We start from the raw sequence: 17,765 nt of genomic DNA, 5'->3' as shown, positions 1-17,765 counted from the left end.
ATTTTCATGATGATGAAAACCTGAGAACACATGCAATTTCTGCATGTTAAAGAATCATCTAATTTTATATTAGTAGAGGGTCATAAGATAGAGTATTACTAAAAAAGTAGAAAAAAATAAAGCCATTAAAGCACACAAAGAGGATGAAGACATCAATTATGCAGTAGTGTAAATTACGGTAGGAGTTTTACTAACATCCTAGATATATCCATGCTTAGAGAAGTCTTTAATTCTTGCTGTAAAAAGGTGTGAGATCCTTGTGTGGAAATACAATTCTAAATTGTATTTACGATGAGAGCTTTTAAAAGTAACACCAAGTTAAGGAAGAAAATCAACACTTGTATCTAGCTGGAATGTCTACCTCTAAAGTAGAGGTATGCATTAAAGGGCTACTGATTAAATAGTTAATATTGGCTCCTATGTACACAAGATATGTAATTCCCCCAGACTTCCAATCTTAAAAGGCTGCAGTGTTGAAACAAATTTAAACAGTGTTTCTTTCCTCCAGAAGGTTATCTTGAAAATAAGCAATTAATTCATAAAAGAAAAATCTACAAATGATATAATGTGAAAAAAGTTTTGCCTTACTAGTAATTAAAGAAAGGTAAATTTTATAAATTTTTATCAAATTGGCAAAGAGTTTAAAAAATTGTAATGAAATGATAATATCCAGTCTAAACAAAGGTTTAGGGAATGTGCACTAATGGCCATACCTGTTCTGGTGTGACCTGTTACCACTTCCATCCTCATGTGCTCAGCCTTCCCTGACACTGGGAGTGCCCGCCCCACACCTGTGAGCTGCGTGCCATGCTTTCTTGGGGACGGTGGGAGTATTGGATGAGCAGTTTTCTCTCTCCTACAGTGTCAAGTAGTTTCCCCTGTTAATCTGGTCATTCTCTTTAGCATATAGGAATGTTGTACTTTAAAAAAAAATGAATTCTAATTTTTTAAGGGCTGCATCTGTGGTATATAGAAGTTCCCAGGCTAGGGGTCCAGTTGGAGCTGTAGCTGCTGGCCTACCTATACCACAGCTCACAGCAACGCTGGATCCTTAACCCACTGAACAAGGCCAGGGATCAAACCTTCATCCTCATGGATATTAATCAGGTTCATAATCCCATGAGCTACAATGGGAACTCCTGAATTCTAATTTCTATCTTCAAAAAATCCAGGCTTGATCCCTAATCTTCCCTGTTTCTCTGCTCACTTTACCAGCCAAACTGCTCAAGAGGATGATCAGCACTAGCCATCGTGAAGTTACCTTCTCCCATTCTCTCCACCACTCAGGCAGGCAGGACTTTGTTCCTGCTGCTCCATGGAAATGGCCAGGCCTTATTTTGCTTTACCAACTGGCAATATCTGACATAGCTGATCATTCTTCCTCAGATTCTCTTATTATATTGCTGGTTGTTCCTTTACTAGATTCTCACCCTCCAGACCTCTAAGCATCTCATCCTCAGAGGAAGCCTTTCTTCTTTACTTCTACTCATTCCCTAGGTGATCTCATGCATTTAAATGTCATCTACACCAGTGATGGCAACCCTCTCCCCTAAATGCCAGATGTGTATATCAAACTAATACCTCGACATCTCCTGCGCGTGGTGTCTAATTATCATGTGGAACCAAATGGGCCCCAAACTCTAATCTGTTCCCCCTGCAGTTTTCCTCAACTCAATAAAAGGAGGCCACCTTCTAGCTGCCCAAGGCGGAGAGCTCAGGGTCATTCTTAGTCTTTTTCTCACATTCAATCCACCAACAGATTGTGTTGGCTCTACCTTCAAAATATGTATATATCTGACCTCTTTTCAACACCTCCGACAATACCACTTTGTGTCAACCCATCATCATTTCTTACCTGGATTATTGCAATGATCTTGTAACTAGTTTCTTTGCTTCCATCTGTGCCCTACTCGTCTGTTTTTAACATGGTAGTTAGAGCGACCTTTTTAAAAAAATGAGGATTTATTTGGCTATCTGGTATCACAGAGAACTTAAAAAAAAAAACTTAAAAAAATCCAAGTGAGCACTTAGGCTTGTTTTTAAAAGTAAAATCTTATGGGAAATGCCCAAAACATAAAAACCGACAAAAGTGGAGTTGGTAGTACAGCCAAGTTCTAATGGCCAAATCAGTACTTCTTCCTCATGCTGCCAAGGCACTCTTGAGACTGTAAAGATTTTGAAAAACCACTGCTCAGGAATGATTTATAGAGCTATTCCATCTTTCCTGAAGTTCTCACCCCCCCAAAAAAAAAACTTTTCTCAAGAAATGAGGGTATATGAAAACTTGCTTTCAGTGTAATCACCCCCGACTTCCTCTAGAAACTTGTCTCTTATGCATAGAGTCTTTATTAAAAACCTGGACTGAAAGTCTGAAAGGACAGTCATTGGCACCAAACAACTATGACATCTCAATCAATAATACCATTTCTTCTTTGAGGCTGCGTTGTTACACATTTATACAAAAGTTATCCTAACATTCTTTTTTTTCTTTTTTTTTTAGGGCCTCACCCACGGCATATGGAGGTTTCCAGGCTAGGGGTCGAATCGGAGCTACAGCTGCCGGCCTACACCACAGCCACAGCACACAGGATCCGAGCCACATCTTCAACCTAGACCACAGCTCATGGCAATGCCAGATCCTGAACCCACTGAGCAAGGGAACTCCCAACATTTTCTTCCTGAGAGTAACTCATCTCTACCAGTTTCCCACTACAATAAAAAACATTTTTTAAAATGATAGTTTGTTCCTCTACATGACAGCTTCAGTATTGGGACTTAGCTATCACCCAGTCTCACTGTGTCAAAAGAATACAGTTGTCTTGGCTGAAATTAAAGGTGGTCACTTTTAAGGGAGAAAGGGTACACTAAGGGAAAGAAAGATGGAATGTGAGGCTTTTCTGAAACAGTCTAAACACCATGGGCCTTAGGAAAATAATATTTCAGACTTCACAGACTTGACTCCTTGTTATGTTTCTCACTGCTGATTTTCCCCTCAGTAAAATGGGAGTGATATTTTCCTTCTGCCTCCCAGGGTGACCAACTGTCCTGGTTTCCCCAGAATCTCCCAGTTTTAACACTCAAGTAGTACTGGTTTACTTTTAAACTGGGATGGGTGGTTACCTTATTCCCTATATCACAGGAATACTGTTTAACTGAGGCAAGGAGAAGGTAAGATAATTCAATATATTTCATATAGTTCATCTGAAAGAAATCTGAAGAGCTATTATTATTATTCTATTCTCTTTATGCCTATAATAAGTGATCCCTGGTTATGAGAAATGGTTCAGATGCAACAAACACATCTTAAAAAGGCATGGTTTTATTTAAATGCTTAGGCAAACTACATAAATAATGTTCTAGAGCATGAATCTCTTGAAAAATAAAAGTTACAATAACGGAAGTAAACTGAGTATTGGCCCCACAGGTCTATTACAAGGTACAAACAATTCAACTTTTATATAGGAAAAGGGAATCTTGCTTATTGACCCTAAATACATACATATTTACAGATTTACAAATATGACCCTACATATTTACAGATGTTCATTTTCCCGAATGTTTGCACTTTTCATATCTTACCTATAACAGAGCCTTTAAGTAACTCGATTTTATCCTTAAGGCCTGCAGCTTTCAGATTGTCAGACGCACCTAGTAACTGTGAGTCACTGACATCAGCACCCACATAATACACATCCTATGAGAAAAAAAGTCATAAGTATAAATAAAACCATCATAAGTTTATGCAGTAAAAACCTACTTGTATTTTTCCAAATGATGAAAATAAAATTAATCTAATTTGGTTAAAACAAATTTTAAAGGCTACACCTGTGGCATATGGAGGTCCCCAGGCTAGGGGTCGAATTGGAGCTACAGCTTCTGGTCTACACCACAGCCACAGCTACATAGGATCCCAGCTGCGTCTGTGACCTCACCACAGCTAATGGCAACGCCGGATCCTTAACCCACTGAGCAAGGCCAGGGATTGAACCCTCAACCTCATGGCTCCTAGTCGGACTCTCTTCCGCTGCACCATGACAGGAACTCCTAGGAGCATTTCTTTAAAATGGCATTCAACAGCAAAAACTTAAAAACTTTTTGTTAAAAATTTAAAATCTGTTAATATTTTACAGTTACAAATGACTAAAATATTTAGGGAATTATACCATTTAAGTCATGACTAATTATTGGAATTCTGCTGTATTTTCCTAAATTTATCATAGTACTTAAATAACACAGCAATTTAATTAACCCTTCACTGTCTATTTTGACTACAGTAAATAGCAACTCATATAATTAAAAAATAATAATCCCTAAAGAGATAATCTACCTGTAAATAATTAGTAAGTGAGCGCACACGCGCGCGCACACACACACACACACACGCACAGAGAGATTAAAGTAAAACACTGCCTGGTTTACCAAACTTTAGAACTTACTGGCCATTCTTTTGCAGCCTCCAAAAGTATTGTTCCAAGTCCACACATTGGATCTAAAACAAATGCACCAGCCTAGAGAGAGAAATATTGACTTGACATCATTAAATCTCTTCTAAAAGGCATTATAAAAGAAACCTAAAACTTGAAGAATCAACATTTCAGGGTAAAGACTCTTTCTATTCTTTATTAGGAATTTTAGGTAGTCAACACCCTAGGGCAGGAGTATATTTGGCACGTTTAAAGATTAGGAAGGAGACCAGTGTGGTCAAAGCACAGTGAGTGAGAGGAAGAAAGTAGTGATTACTTCGGAGAGGTGGCCAGGCAGCTCCATTCAGATGGGCTGCACTGTGCTGCATGGAATAATAACCCCCACGATCTACAGGTTTAAACACCATGGAGCTCAGGCTATATGTCCAGAGTATGACATCTGGGGCTTCTGCTTCTCACTTGGGAAGCCAGAAGTGACGTGGTCCCCACCTGGAACTCTGCTGTCACTGTGGTAGAGGGGAAAGCATGACAAATTATATATACACTGGCTTTTAAAGGTGCCATCCAGAAGTGAGATACATCACTTCCACCAACAGTTAACTGGTGAGAGCATGTCAGTCACATGACACATACAATTTTAAGGGTCCAGGAACCTGTCACCTTGTCTGTACTTGGAAGAACAGGAAATCTGGGGAAAAAACTACTAGCTCTCCCATCTAGGGGAACACATCACATAAGATCTTGTAGGTGTTATAAGGATTCTGATTCTGTTCTGAAGGATGGGAAACTATTGGAGGGTTTTGAACAGAGGAGAGTAACATGACATTACAATTTCAAAGGGATCATTCCGGCTGTTCTGCTGAAAACGGACCACAAAAGGATAGGAGTATTAACAGGGAAGTTAGTCAGGGAATCCAGCCTGAGAAAAAGGTGTTTTGAATAAAGAATGACATTGGTGGAAGTGGTGAGAAGTAGTTGGGTTCTGGGTATATTTTAAAGGTGAAACCAACAGGATGGATTGGATGTGGAATGTTAAAGAATGACAACAGTCTGAAGTGACTGAAGTTCCTGACCTTAGCATCAGGAACACCAGCTACCTGTTACTGAGTTGGGAAGCACTGTGGAGGAAAAGCTACAGAGGAGATATTCTGAGGCACCTCTTAGGCCAAGCATGTCAGGTGAGTCACTGGACTCAAGCGTTCAGAGGAGAGGTTTAGGCTACAGATATAAATTTGGGAACAGTGGTTGTTAATCAGTTTATAAATGGTATTTAAAGCATCCTAACTAGATGAACCATCTAGAAAGAGAAGTTAGAAAAGTCTGGGGGCTGGATGCCAGTGACTTCCTAGGTACAGATGTTGGAAGGTGAATTCAGTGGTGCACACTGACAGCAGCACATCCTGACACAGGCAGAACCTAGAGTGGTCCTGAAACAAAGCGGAGACATCCATTCCTAGAAGGAGTGATGATGCTGCCCACGTTCTGGTAGGTTAAGTAAGATGAGCAGTTCAGTGGTATTGGTGATGACAATCTGATGGAAGTGGGCACGAGAGAGTGGGAAGAGAAGCAGACACCAAATACGGACAGCTAATTTTAAGTTTTGGTGTAAAGGGAAGCAGAGGGGGTAGAAGCTGATGGAGCATGTGGGTTCGGGGGAAAAAATTTTTTTTTAAGTTGCAGGATATTACACATGTACATGCAGATGGGAATGACCCAGTAGAGAAAAAAGTCCTTAAGTAGGCAAGAGGGAGTGAAATCCAGTACATACGTAATGGAGTGGAACAAGGACAGCTCACTTATTACCATGATGACAAGTCAAAGTACGTGGGCGTAGATTGCAATGTGTCAGAAGACTTGGTGAGGAGAGCATGTTCAAGTTCTCTTCTCATTCCAAAATTAAAATCGAATAAGAAACAGGAGAATTAAATGTATAGCGAAGGAAGTATCTGTAATGAAGGTCTCGCAGGGAGGAGTAAAGGTAGGACAGGAGAAGAAAAAAAGGACCCTAGAGGTTTCATTTCACGATAGGGAAGAGGGGCCAGAGGGGAAAGGTCAGAGTGTCTTGGTGTAAAAACAGTATCTTGGCAAAGAAAAGAGTTGATGTCTTGATTGAAGGTAACGATAGAGTCCCATGTGTTAAACTGAGAGAGCCGGGGGAGGGAACCATTCATGGAATAGAACATAAAATCCAGCCTCAGGGAGAACAATGGAATGATTAACTTGAGATCACACTAGCAAAAATAAAAAGAGTAAACTGTAAGAAGTTATAATCAGAGTAAAAGAAGAGGAATACAATCGGGTATACCACGAAAAAAACAAAACAAAACAAAACAAAGCAACACACACTAAAAAATGAAAACAAAGTTGAGTTCCCCAGGAGCTCAGCAGGTTAAGGATCTGGTATTGTCACTGCTATGGCTTGAGTCTGATCCCTGGCCTGGGAACTTGTGCAAGCCGCAGGTGTGGCCAAAAAACAAAAACATACCTGCAAAGCTAAAAATAAAGCAGTGTGAAAGATTCACTATAAAGAAAAATGCAAAGAAAAAGATGAAAATATTAACACATTGTGAAATTTAAGTTGAATTCACAAATCAAGATAATGAAAACTTTATGCAGCAATAAAGATGCACAGTTCACAATGTAGCAGTCATAAGTGCATATATATTAAACTACATGGCAGCTGAATGAGGTAACAGCTGATAGAAATGCAAAATCTTAAAAAAAAGTAGTAACATAATAAATTTCAAAATACCTTTCAGAACTGAGCATGTAGTAAAACAGTAAGTAGAGATAATTTCTTGACTAGAAAATAAGATTTTCTTCTGTCCATGGAAGATTCACAAAAATTGATTAAGATCTTGGATGTACAGCCTACATGACTGTGACAAAAAATCAGAAATAATAAAACATAGCTATCTTTTTTTATATGGCTGCACCCATGGCATATGGAAGTTCCCAGGCCAAGAGTTCTTGTTGTAGTTCAGTGGGTTAAGACACAGACGTAGTCGGAGTTCCCGTCATGGCGCAGTGGTTAACAAATCCGACTAGGAACCATGAGATTGTGGGTTCGATCCCTGACCTTTCTCAGTGGGTTAAGGATCCAGCATTACTGCAAGCTGTGGCATAGGTCGCAGATGCAGCTCAGATCCGCTATGGCTGTGCCTGAGGTGGAAGCCTGCAGCTGCAGCTCTGATTCAACCCGCAGCCTGGGAACTTCCACATGCAGGGGGTGAGTCCGTAAAAAAAGAAAGAAAAAAAAAAAGAAAAGAAAGTTCCAGGCCCAAGGACTGAAACTGAGCCACAGCTGTGCCAATGCTGGATCTTTTAACCTACTACATCAGGCGGGAGATTGAACCTGAACCTCTGTAGTGACCCAAGCCGCTGCAGTCAGGTTCTTAACCCACTGTGCCACAGTGGAAATGCCAAAATGTAGCTATCTTTTGACAGAGCTTTTTTGTAGCCAAAATGCTCTCAGAAGTTCAATAATATATAAAGACCTATCACTGCAGTTCATAAGTATAACGCCAAGAAGAAAAATGAAAAAGCAAACAAGATGCCTGTCAGTAAGAGAATGAATAAGTTAATTACAGAAAGGACCTTGCTATTATATTAACAGGAATGAAAACATTTTCCTTTCCTTAATTTCTGCAAGAGACGCCATTGCCCATGCTATGGTGGATCTCAGTCCAGCTGTCTTGATGTAAGCTCTGCTGGCTAAAGGAACCCTACAAAGAAAAGAATACCCAGTATTACTGTATATTAAAGAACATGATATAAACAAACAAACAAAAAAAACCCCATTGCTATCTCTATATCAGTTTAACATGTTCATACAATATGCACTAAGACATTCCCTAAGTTAGAGAGTATTTAACCTTGTTGCAAAACTACCTTCTCAAATTGGCATGCTGTCAACCAGCCAGCATGGTATTTCAGAAAGGTAAATTTTTTAGACAGCTGAAATTTAAACCCTTATATATTTAACTTACAATAATGTAATTACATGAGGGAAATCTTTCTAAAGTGTTTATATACCTCCCTGACTTTCCATACGGAATAGACTTTTTCTTGCTGATCTGAAGTCATCAAGAGGAGCACACTTTTGTGATATAGCACAGGAAGCAGGGTTTAATGTACACTGACCCCTGAAATATGTTTTCTATAAAAGGTTCCCTTTGTAAATTTGCTCTTTGCTCATTTGCAAATTTCTCAAAGGACGGAATGAAGCACGACACTGCATTGTCGAAGACAATTTATTGAATGAAAGGCTGAAAGAGACACCTCCCAGTGAGTTCATTGGTCTCCATCATGTACCACTTTACACTTTTACCTCATCATTGCTACTATCAGGGTTTCTAGATTTGATACAAATTTTCAAAATGTTGTCTTCTGTTTCTCGCAATGAACATGCATTTCCTTGGAAATTTCAATGCACTTTGCTATTTTATTTATGCAATTTGTTGGAAAGATATGACAGTATGATCTCAAGAATCAGTGTGTAATAGTTTTAAGGGTAGGCTTGTTTCAAAGCCACATATGAGGGTTGTTTTACTTTTTTAAAGGTTTTTCAGGAAATAAAATTTCACATTGTAAATAGTACTGTATCCATTGATTTGGAATCTGGGATATAAATTTTGCAGACAGCAAGACTTATAAAATATTTGGATCAATGGCTTTTGCTTCTGCAGGCTAAGCGTAACAATTACTTTGCTACAAAACATTAGTTAAAACCAAAATTGAGAGATTATTTTCATACTAGACACACACAAAAAGAGAGAACTGTTATGGAAAACCGTCTGTGTCTAAGCACTTTTCTAAGTGTCAGAGATTTTATGTAGACCCTTTGAAATTTTTGATCATTACGTGGATATTTTTACTAACAGAGGTTTTATTTTATGGGAACCAATTCTATGAATACACAGCAAAGTGGATGTGTTCTCATTGTGCTTAAACCTGGGCAAAAATAATCTGCTATTACTTCAATGAAAGGGCCCTATTACATCAGTGTAATAACATTATTTCAGAGGAAATGTTCAGAAACGAACTCCTTGAAAATAAGTAATTCTCTGCTTTCACAGAATCTGGCTGATGTGTTTAACCAGAGTTTAGATGGCTTTTCCCCCTAATACAAAAGTAAATGTGGTTCTTGATCCTCTTTTCTACACATACGCATTTCTTCTTTATTCTCTTACATAATGTCTATCACCAAGTTCAAGTCATTCTCACCTACATCTCTAGCTTCGATTCGTCTCCTAAATCCCAGATTTTTATCTTTAAATGTGTTTAGACATCTTTCCCGGGAGGTTAAGTACTGCAAAATTGTATAGATATGAACTAGGCAGACCCTCCTTTCCCTGTATTTCACATCTTGAAACACTTCTTCATATTCTTAGGCTACTTACTATCTATATATTCGGTATCCTAATCTACATACCAGCTCTAGACTTGTCACCTGAACTCCAGAGCTATAACTTTTAACATTCGAGTTCTCTGATGGCCTAGGAATGAAAGGATTCAGTACTGTCACTGCGGGAGCTTGGGTTGGATCCCTGGCCTGGGACCTTCTGCATGCTGTGGGTGCAGCTGAAAAAAAAAATCTACTTGGACATTTTTCACTGAACACACACACTACCTCTTTCTCCCCAGTTTATACTTCAGAGACTGACACAGTATCTCTTATGTGCCAAAATCAGATATCTGGAAGTTATTCTAGACTCCTTAACTTCTTCTTGAATCTAGGGCCTCCTTTTTATTACCCCCAATTTCCTTTAGTTCAATGCTTCATCATTCACTGCCTGAACTATTAAAAGAGTTTAACCCCCTTTTTCTTTTGATTTCTCTTTCATGTTAAAATACAATTTCTTTGGTAATTTTTCAAAATCGCAAGTCTGATCACACCACTCTTCTGCTTCAAATTCTTACTGCTTCCAGAATAAATTCAGAGTTGTTTAACATGGCTTACAAGACACTTCATGACTCATTCCTAATCATTCAATCTCATTTTCTGCCATTGTCTCTGTGCATTTTGTCCCATCTACACCAAAACAGTCTGCTCTCTCCCATATAGCTCAAGCTCCTCCCACCTCCAAGCCTCTGCCAATGCAATTCTTTGCTCACTTAGATTTCTTCTCTCACTTGTCCCCTTGAGATCCTCTTATTATTCTCCATTTAAGTGGTGCATTAAGTGGTACTCCTCCACGGTTTTTTGCTCACCTGTCCTCCATCAGTAAGGTCTTCTTTTCTATCTCTAGCATTGATCACATATCTGTTCTGCCACAAGACTGAATTCCTCGTGCTTAATAGCCATCTCACTCATCTTTGAACCTTGGATATCTAGCACAATGCTTAGCACAGAGTAAGTACTCAAGAGCTAATTTCAACTGAAATTAATTGAATTAATTTTATTAATTTTATTCTGATCAATGCTACTCCCCCACCCCCAGAGTTGTTGATGTTAAAAAAATAAAAGTTGGGGAGTTCCTGTTGTGGCTCAGTGGTAACAAACCCAACTAGTATCCATGAGGACATGGGTTCAATCCCTGGCCTCGCTCAGTGGGTTAAGGATCCGGCGTTGTCATGAGCTGTGGTGTAGGTCGCAGATGTGGCTCAGAACCTGTGTTGCTGTGGCTGTGGTGTAGGCCGGCTGCTGCAGCTCCAATTGGATCCCTAGCCTGGGAACTTCCATAGGTGGCAGGTGCGGCCCTGACAAGCAAAAAAAAAAAAAAAAAGAAAAAAAAGAAAAGAAGCTGAATTTATTCAACACTCACTTATCCTAAAAACAATCTCATTTTTACGTGTGTTAACTGATTTAATCCCAACCACAAAGCTCTGAGGTAGATATTGTTCTTTTCCTGATTTTATAGCAGAGGAATGTGATTACATGCCCAAACTTGGTTGTTTTGTGGAGAGGGTGGAAGTGAAGTCCACGGTTCTTATCCACTATGCTGTACTGTACTAGGTGATGTGCAGAGCTGGATGCAGTGAATGCCTATGGAGCTACTGATATCAAGCGGCTCTTTACTGCAAAGAAAGAAGAGCTCTGTTATGTACAATGTCTTTAGGAACGACTGAGGTATACATTTTTAACCTAATAGCTCCTCTAGCCTCTGTTCCATTATTCTGATTTTCTTCTCTTGCCAGGGTCACCAGGGGGCAGTTTCTGACCTCTACCACCACTTTTCTTGCCCACTGCTATCTGCTGTTCAATTCCCCCTTTTCCTCACACACCGGTGAATTGTTCTTTTTAGGCAACACATCCTTTGCTGAGATAGCCAAAGTGACTAATCAATCACAGAGCATCTAATGCAACTTATCTTCAACCACTGTTCATTCAGTGTTTGAACCTTAATTTTCAGATATATACCTTTCATGTGTCAACTTTTAGGTAAAGTACCAGGTATTATTTGAGATGCCATAAACATTACTTCTTAAGTGTTCTAGCAAGCCTTAAATAAAACTGTGCATCTTTTAAAAACATTAATATAAAACATATATATATATATAAATAATAAAAAGCATGAAATTTAGCATTTTTACATATAATTACAAATTAAAAGTGAGTTTTTGGTGCCCCAAAAATCTAAATACATTTGGCCTGTGTCAGTCAGCACTGCTGGGGAAGAAATGTTCTTCATAAATCAATATTCTAGACACTTCAGCTCAGCTTTTTAGGGACCAAAGTGTTAAAAAATGTTCAGCTGCTTTATGAATCCTTCTAAAAATTTCGTATTTTACTGCTTTACTAGTCTTTCTTACCCTTGTCCTGGTGACTATCAATAATTATACCAGGTTAAAATATGGACATCTTTCAGTTTCCCTCACCTTTTCTGTCAATGAAATTAAAAAACCCAGGTAGGCAAAATAGTTTTTAAAAAGTCAAACAGTTTTACAAATATTCTGCAGGGGTGAGGGCCTGGGACTGACTTCAAAAGTCACTGAAGAAGGGGAGCCTGGACATGCTTTAGGTGTAGGGTGTAAAGGAGTGGGTTGGTTTGGTCTGGGAGTTTGTCGGATATGGATACTGGAGTAGGCGAGGCCAAGGGAAATCAACAATACATTGAGGCATGTGATCACCTCGTGTGTTAAGGTTACAAGAAATATTACTTAGCTCATGATTTTTATAATGTGGAGGCCAGTGGGGCTACCATGTCACTAGCACATAGTAAGAACTCAACCATTCAACAGTTCTTGAACATCTACAATGTCCTTGGCACTGTGCCAGTTCTACTGCTATAGCTCATCATTTGAGAAAAGCTATTACAACAAATTTAAATATTCTCTTTTACATCCTGATGCAGGCTTACACATGCACAAATGTGAGGTATTCCCAGAGGACTTTTATAATTGTAAAAACATTCCATGCCCAGAATCACTTAGGAAAAGGGTACTGAAATCACTCTATACTATGTAAACAGAGCCATGCATATAAAATGTTTTGAAGATGCCAATAATATTAACATGCTCCCAAGAAACTAAAAATCCATCCAACAAGCTCTCTTTACCCAACGTATCTAGAAAAGTTTCTGTTGTATGATAAGCATTCAATAAGTATAGCTGAATAAGAATGAATCATTTACTTTTATTTGTTATGTAGTACCCATCATAACTAGGGAGAAAACCTGAGGAAGACTTGAAAAACTGGAATTACACTCCACAAAATAATTGCCATAAAATCTGGAGAATGTTCAAGGTGAATTTTAAGAACTGTGCTATATTTTCTTTTTTAATCAACTAGTCAGATCAAATCACATCCACTAAGCTCCAAGAAAACACATTACTGGCTCAAGCAAAGAACACAAATGCTTTGCCTTTGGCCTCCTCCAATACAATAATGTTTCATACTATAAAAGCATAACATTCTTAATTTTACAAATTCTCCTAAGGGACAAACCTGAAGCTTAGAAACAATACCTGAAAACAGGAATTCCCACCACAGAGTAAATGTCACTTAAATGTATAAAGATCTGAAAGAACAAATATAGAAGTTAAAATGGAACAAGATATGCATTACCAAATGATTGACAATTTGAAAACTTCCATTTTAAACCTATACAACCTATACATATATATATTTTTTGTTTTTTTAGTGTAGCACCTGCAGCATATGGAAGCTCCTAGGCTAGGGATCTAATTGGAGCTGTAGCTCCTGGCCTACACCATAGCCACAGCAATGCAGGATCCAAGCCATGTCTTTGACCTAGACCATAGCTCGAGGCAATGCCAGATCCTTAACCCACTGAGTGAGGCGCGGGATCAAACCCGCGTCCTCATGGATACTAGTCGGGTTCATTACTGCTGAGCCACGGCATGAACTCCATAACCTATATTTTAACAAGAAATTCCAAAGCCTATTTATCATGTCTGGAAAAATGTTCTGTAATTTTTTTTCCTGAGCAGAGGCAAAGTAAATTTTAAATACATCTCAGAAAATTCTGAGGTTAATTTGGTATACTAGTTATATTGAAAATCAGATGAAGAATTCAAGATGAACTTTCTTCCCAGAGATTCTCTGAATTAGCCTAACTAAATTAGATTTTTCAGCATTTTAGGTTAGAGACAACTGCCTAAATCTACCCTAATAATAATCTCAAATAAGACTTGATGCCACAGTTAACAGAAAGCTTTCTTTAGATGAAATATAGCAAGTGTGACCTTTTTTTTTTTTTTTTTGTCTTTTTTTGCTATGTCTTGGGCTGATCCCGTGGCATATGGAGGTTCCCAGGCTAGGGGTCTAATAGGAGCTGTAGCTGCTGACTTACCCCAGAGCCACAGCAACGCTGGATCCAAGCCGCGTCTGCAACCTACACCACAGCTCACGGCAACGCCAGATCGTTAACCCACTGAGCAAGGGCAGGGACTGAACCCACAACCTCATGGTTCCTAGTTGGATTCGTTAACCACTGCACCACGACGGGAACTCCTATTATAGCAAGTGTGACCTTTTCCTTCTTACTGTCTATAGGGAAGCTTTTTCCTTTCTATTACCTTTCTTCTGTTATTTCCCCCCCAGTTTTATTGAGAACTAAGTGGCATACATCACTATGTAAGTTTAAACTGTACAGCATGAAGGTGTGATTCGCATATACATATATTGTGAAAAAACTGCCACAATAGGCTCAACTAACACCTGTCTTCTCATATAGATACAATAAAAAGAAAAGAGAAAAAGGAAAAATTTTTTCCTTGTGATGAGGACTCTTAGGATTTATTCTCTTTTAACAACTTTCCTATAAATGATACAGTATTATTAGTTATAGTCACCATGATAGGCCATAATGAGGATTTAAATGTCTCAAGTTGTAATTAATAGCCCATATAAATTTCAAAGGAATCTTACTTCTGTAGCCTGATGATGTTTATGGAATATTCAAACTCTGCTGTTTGATCTCAAGAACATTTGATTCCTGACACTTTCACCACCAAAGTTATTTTAATTTAATCAAAATTATTTCAATATTGATAAATTTTTAATAAGAAAAGAATAACCTGGAATGATCTCCATTTAGTAAGTTTAATTCCTTGATCACTGAAGCTAAATGTTCCAATTTTTTATATCGTTCATTTCAGTAAAACTATTGACTGGGATTCTCTTCTATTTAAAATTTATATTAAAGATATGACATGCTGATATATATACACATACACACACAAACATATATATATATATAAAATGTTAAAGAGTAGCTTTTCCCACCATAAAGTTTTTTCTATTAATTGCATAACAAAAATTGTTAAGCTTTGATTCTTCCTGTCAATTTTGGTCACACAGGACCAAAACTGGAGGTCCCAAAACTTCATAGGAGTTCCCTTGTGGCTCAGTGGGTTACGGATCTGGCATTATCATTGTAGTGGCCTGAGTTGCTGCTATGGCGCAGGTTCGACCCCTGGCCTGGGAACTTCCACATGCTGCCCGTGCAGTTAAAAAAAAAAACAACACATTTTTTGTTTGTTTGTTTTTTTGGTCATATAAATTTTATTATGTGTGGTTCTACTGTTGTCACCTTTGCCTTGTGTTGATTATTTCTACCAATAACTATTATTCATTGCATTATATGGGTAATAGAAATTCAATTAGATATGTTTATTTATGAGCTAAACTATGAGAAAACTGTAATTCTGAGAAAGTGAGATAGAGTCAGGGAGAGACAGCGAGGAGGAAGCCAGGAGAGTGGAAGATAAGAGAATTGGAAAGGGAGACGTGAAGGAAGACACCCTTATGCCAAAACACCCTTGGGGATAAAATATTTTGTATTAAAGCAATAAAGGATATATGCCAGGCACTACTTTTTAAAAGCAAAAAATATCAAATGACAAAATTGAAAAAACAACACAAATCTTCTGATTTAAGCTGTATAACAATAAACTACTAGTTAATGAACCATGAAAATGACTCTGTCAAATTTATGAGATGGTTTTCAAAATACAGTGACTATTTTTTTATAGCTAAAATTTGTTTCCCATGTGTTTACCTTGTTCCAGTTAAAAAGTATGTAACCTCACCTTTTTTTTTTTTTTTTTTTTTTTTTTTTTTTTTTTTTTTGGTTTCTTTGTCTTTTTAGGGCTGCGCCTGTAGCACATGGAGGTTCCCTGGCGAGGAGTCAAATGGGAGCTGTAGCCACTGGCCTACACCAGAGCCATAGCAACGTGGGATCCAAGCCTTGTCTGGGACTACACCACAGCTCACAGCAACGCTGGATCCTTAACCCACTGAGTGAGGCCAGGGATCGAACCTGTGTCCTCATGGATACTAGTCAGGTTCACTAACCACTGAGCCACAACGGGAACTTCTGTAACCTCATTAAATCACTTTTAAAAATAAAAAAAAGAAAAGAAAAATAATCCCGCAACCCTAAGAAAGCCACTATTAACATGCTGTTGAACTTTGTGCACACTTAAAATTTTTTTTTCCTTGTAAACCATTAGCTAGAATTTATTAGAGACTTGTTATGTATTATAGCGATTACAGAGAGCATCTCTGCAACCCTGTAAAAATGATTTTTAGTTCCACTGTTACTGCACAATTCCATTCCAAACGTCCTATTATTATGAAACATTTTCAGAGTAAAAACTACTAGGAAATTATCTGCAATGTTGCACTGCTAAAGAGAAAACAGACTGCTGGATCCATATAGACATGATTTTCAAAACTCTAAAGCAAAATTGAAAAGCACAGTAAGAATAGCTGACATTGCAATAATACTGTAATAACTCTGTACAGGAACAGATGGTTATTAGACTTATCAAGGTGATCATTTTTGTAAAGTATATAAATGTTGCATCACTATGTAGTTCACCTGAAACATATTTTATGTAAACCATATTCCAATTTAAAAAATAATAGTTGGCATTGTCTTCAAAGAATTAGATTATAAGCATATAAAATAAAATGAACATTTAGTACCTCTAAATTTGGATTCCTCAAATCTACTTTCCATCCAAACTGTTTCTTAAGAGCAATTCCAATTACTCTTCCTATCTCCTGGAAAAACAGTAAGTTACAGAAAAGATAAAAATATTAAAAGAGAAAATTTTAACTTTAAATTGGGCAAAAACTAACAGAGCCTGCAGAAAAATCAGGTCAGGCTACCTGATGGTAATTTAAGGTTATGACATTAAAAAGTTACACTATAGCATTTTCTCTTCAAGGTAATTAGGTTGCATTTTACATCTTCCACCATCAGTGCATCCTATGGCATTAAGGTTTATGCATGTGTAAGAGATTTAATTATATGAGATTAGGTCTAGGTATTTGTCTCAAGGCCTGCTTATAAATTCTATGAAAGGTTTTCATCTCAATTTAGATCTAAGAAGGAAGTAATTCTTTTAGAAAATGGGAATCTACTCTGGGAGGTAAGTGTACCTGTGTCGTGAAGGTCTTTGCAATGGCTCCACTGCAGCGACAAGAAACTCTGAAAGTCAAGTGCTTCCCTTTAGTAGGAGTATCGACCGCTTCCACTGCATCATTCTGAAGTTCTTCTTCTTGAAGTTCTTCTCTTTGAGTGATACAGTTTCCTTGCTCCAGTGTTTCTTCTGTTTGTTTTTCTCGCTGGCATTCCTTATTCTCGTGTATCTCCTGCACTTGTTCTGTTTTTACTTTCTTAGCAATGGTATTATCATCTTCTCCCACTTTTCTTTTTAGTGAGTTAACATCTTTTTGAGAAAGTTCTTCCTCTTTTGCATCAAATTCAAGAAGATTTTTCCAGATTGAAAGAGTATTCAACCAATTTTCAGGATCATCGTTTATAAGTTTTTCCATTTCATTAAATATTTGTCCTAAAGAAATAAAATCTCGGTTTGTCCTATATTGAAGCTATTCATCACCCCCAAATTCCATTACCTTTA

The 17,765-nt window shown here is 37.9% G+C and overlaps 1 protein-coding gene across 7 annotated transcripts in view; it reads right to left on the bottom strand.

Moving 5' to 3' along the window:
- The window catches only part of THUMPD2 (THUMP domain containing 2), a 40,333-nt gene that overhangs the window by 12,618 nt on the left and 9,950 nt on the right, over nucleotides 1-17,765 (bottom strand). For 3 of the 7 annotated variants that reach the window (XR_014842090.1, XM_085019472.1, XM_085019474.1), the window contains 6 exons: nucleotides 17,284-17,696; nucleotides 16,825-16,902; nucleotides 13,335-13,387; nucleotides 8,064-8,149; nucleotides 4,437-4,510; nucleotides 3,580-3,694 (listed from right to left, as the gene is read on the bottom strand). Coding sequence is in view for 4 of the 7 variants with exons in the window: in XM_085019472.1 (XP_084875598.1) it covers nucleotides 3,580-3,694; nucleotides 4,437-4,510; nucleotides 8,064-8,149; nucleotides 13,335-13,387; nucleotides 16,825-16,902; nucleotides 17,284-17,696 (819 nt within the window). In the remaining 3 variants the exon portion in view is untranslated. Of the gene's footprint in view, nucleotides 1-3,579; nucleotides 3,695-4,436; nucleotides 4,511-6,022; nucleotides 8,150-13,334; nucleotides 13,388-14,391; nucleotides 15,308-16,184; nucleotides 16,903-17,283; nucleotides 17,697-17,765 lie in introns of those variants that run through there. The other 4 variants (XM_085019473.1, XR_014842091.1, XM_085019475.1 and 1 more) reach the window with 4 other exon arrangements.

This window comes from Sus scrofa, chromosome 3, assembly GCF_054392235.1.
Source record: "Sus scrofa isolate SSC_HxYL_T2T_F1_AM1 chromosome 3, Sscrofa_HxYL_maternal_Yorkshire_Landrace_v2.0, whole genome shotgun sequence".
Classification (NCBI taxonomy): domain Eukaryota; kingdom Metazoa; phylum Chordata; class Mammalia; order Artiodactyla; family Suidae; genus Sus; species Sus scrofa.
Note: the sequence above shows the minus strand (reverse complement) of the source record. Positions and strands in the feature narration are given on the sequence as shown.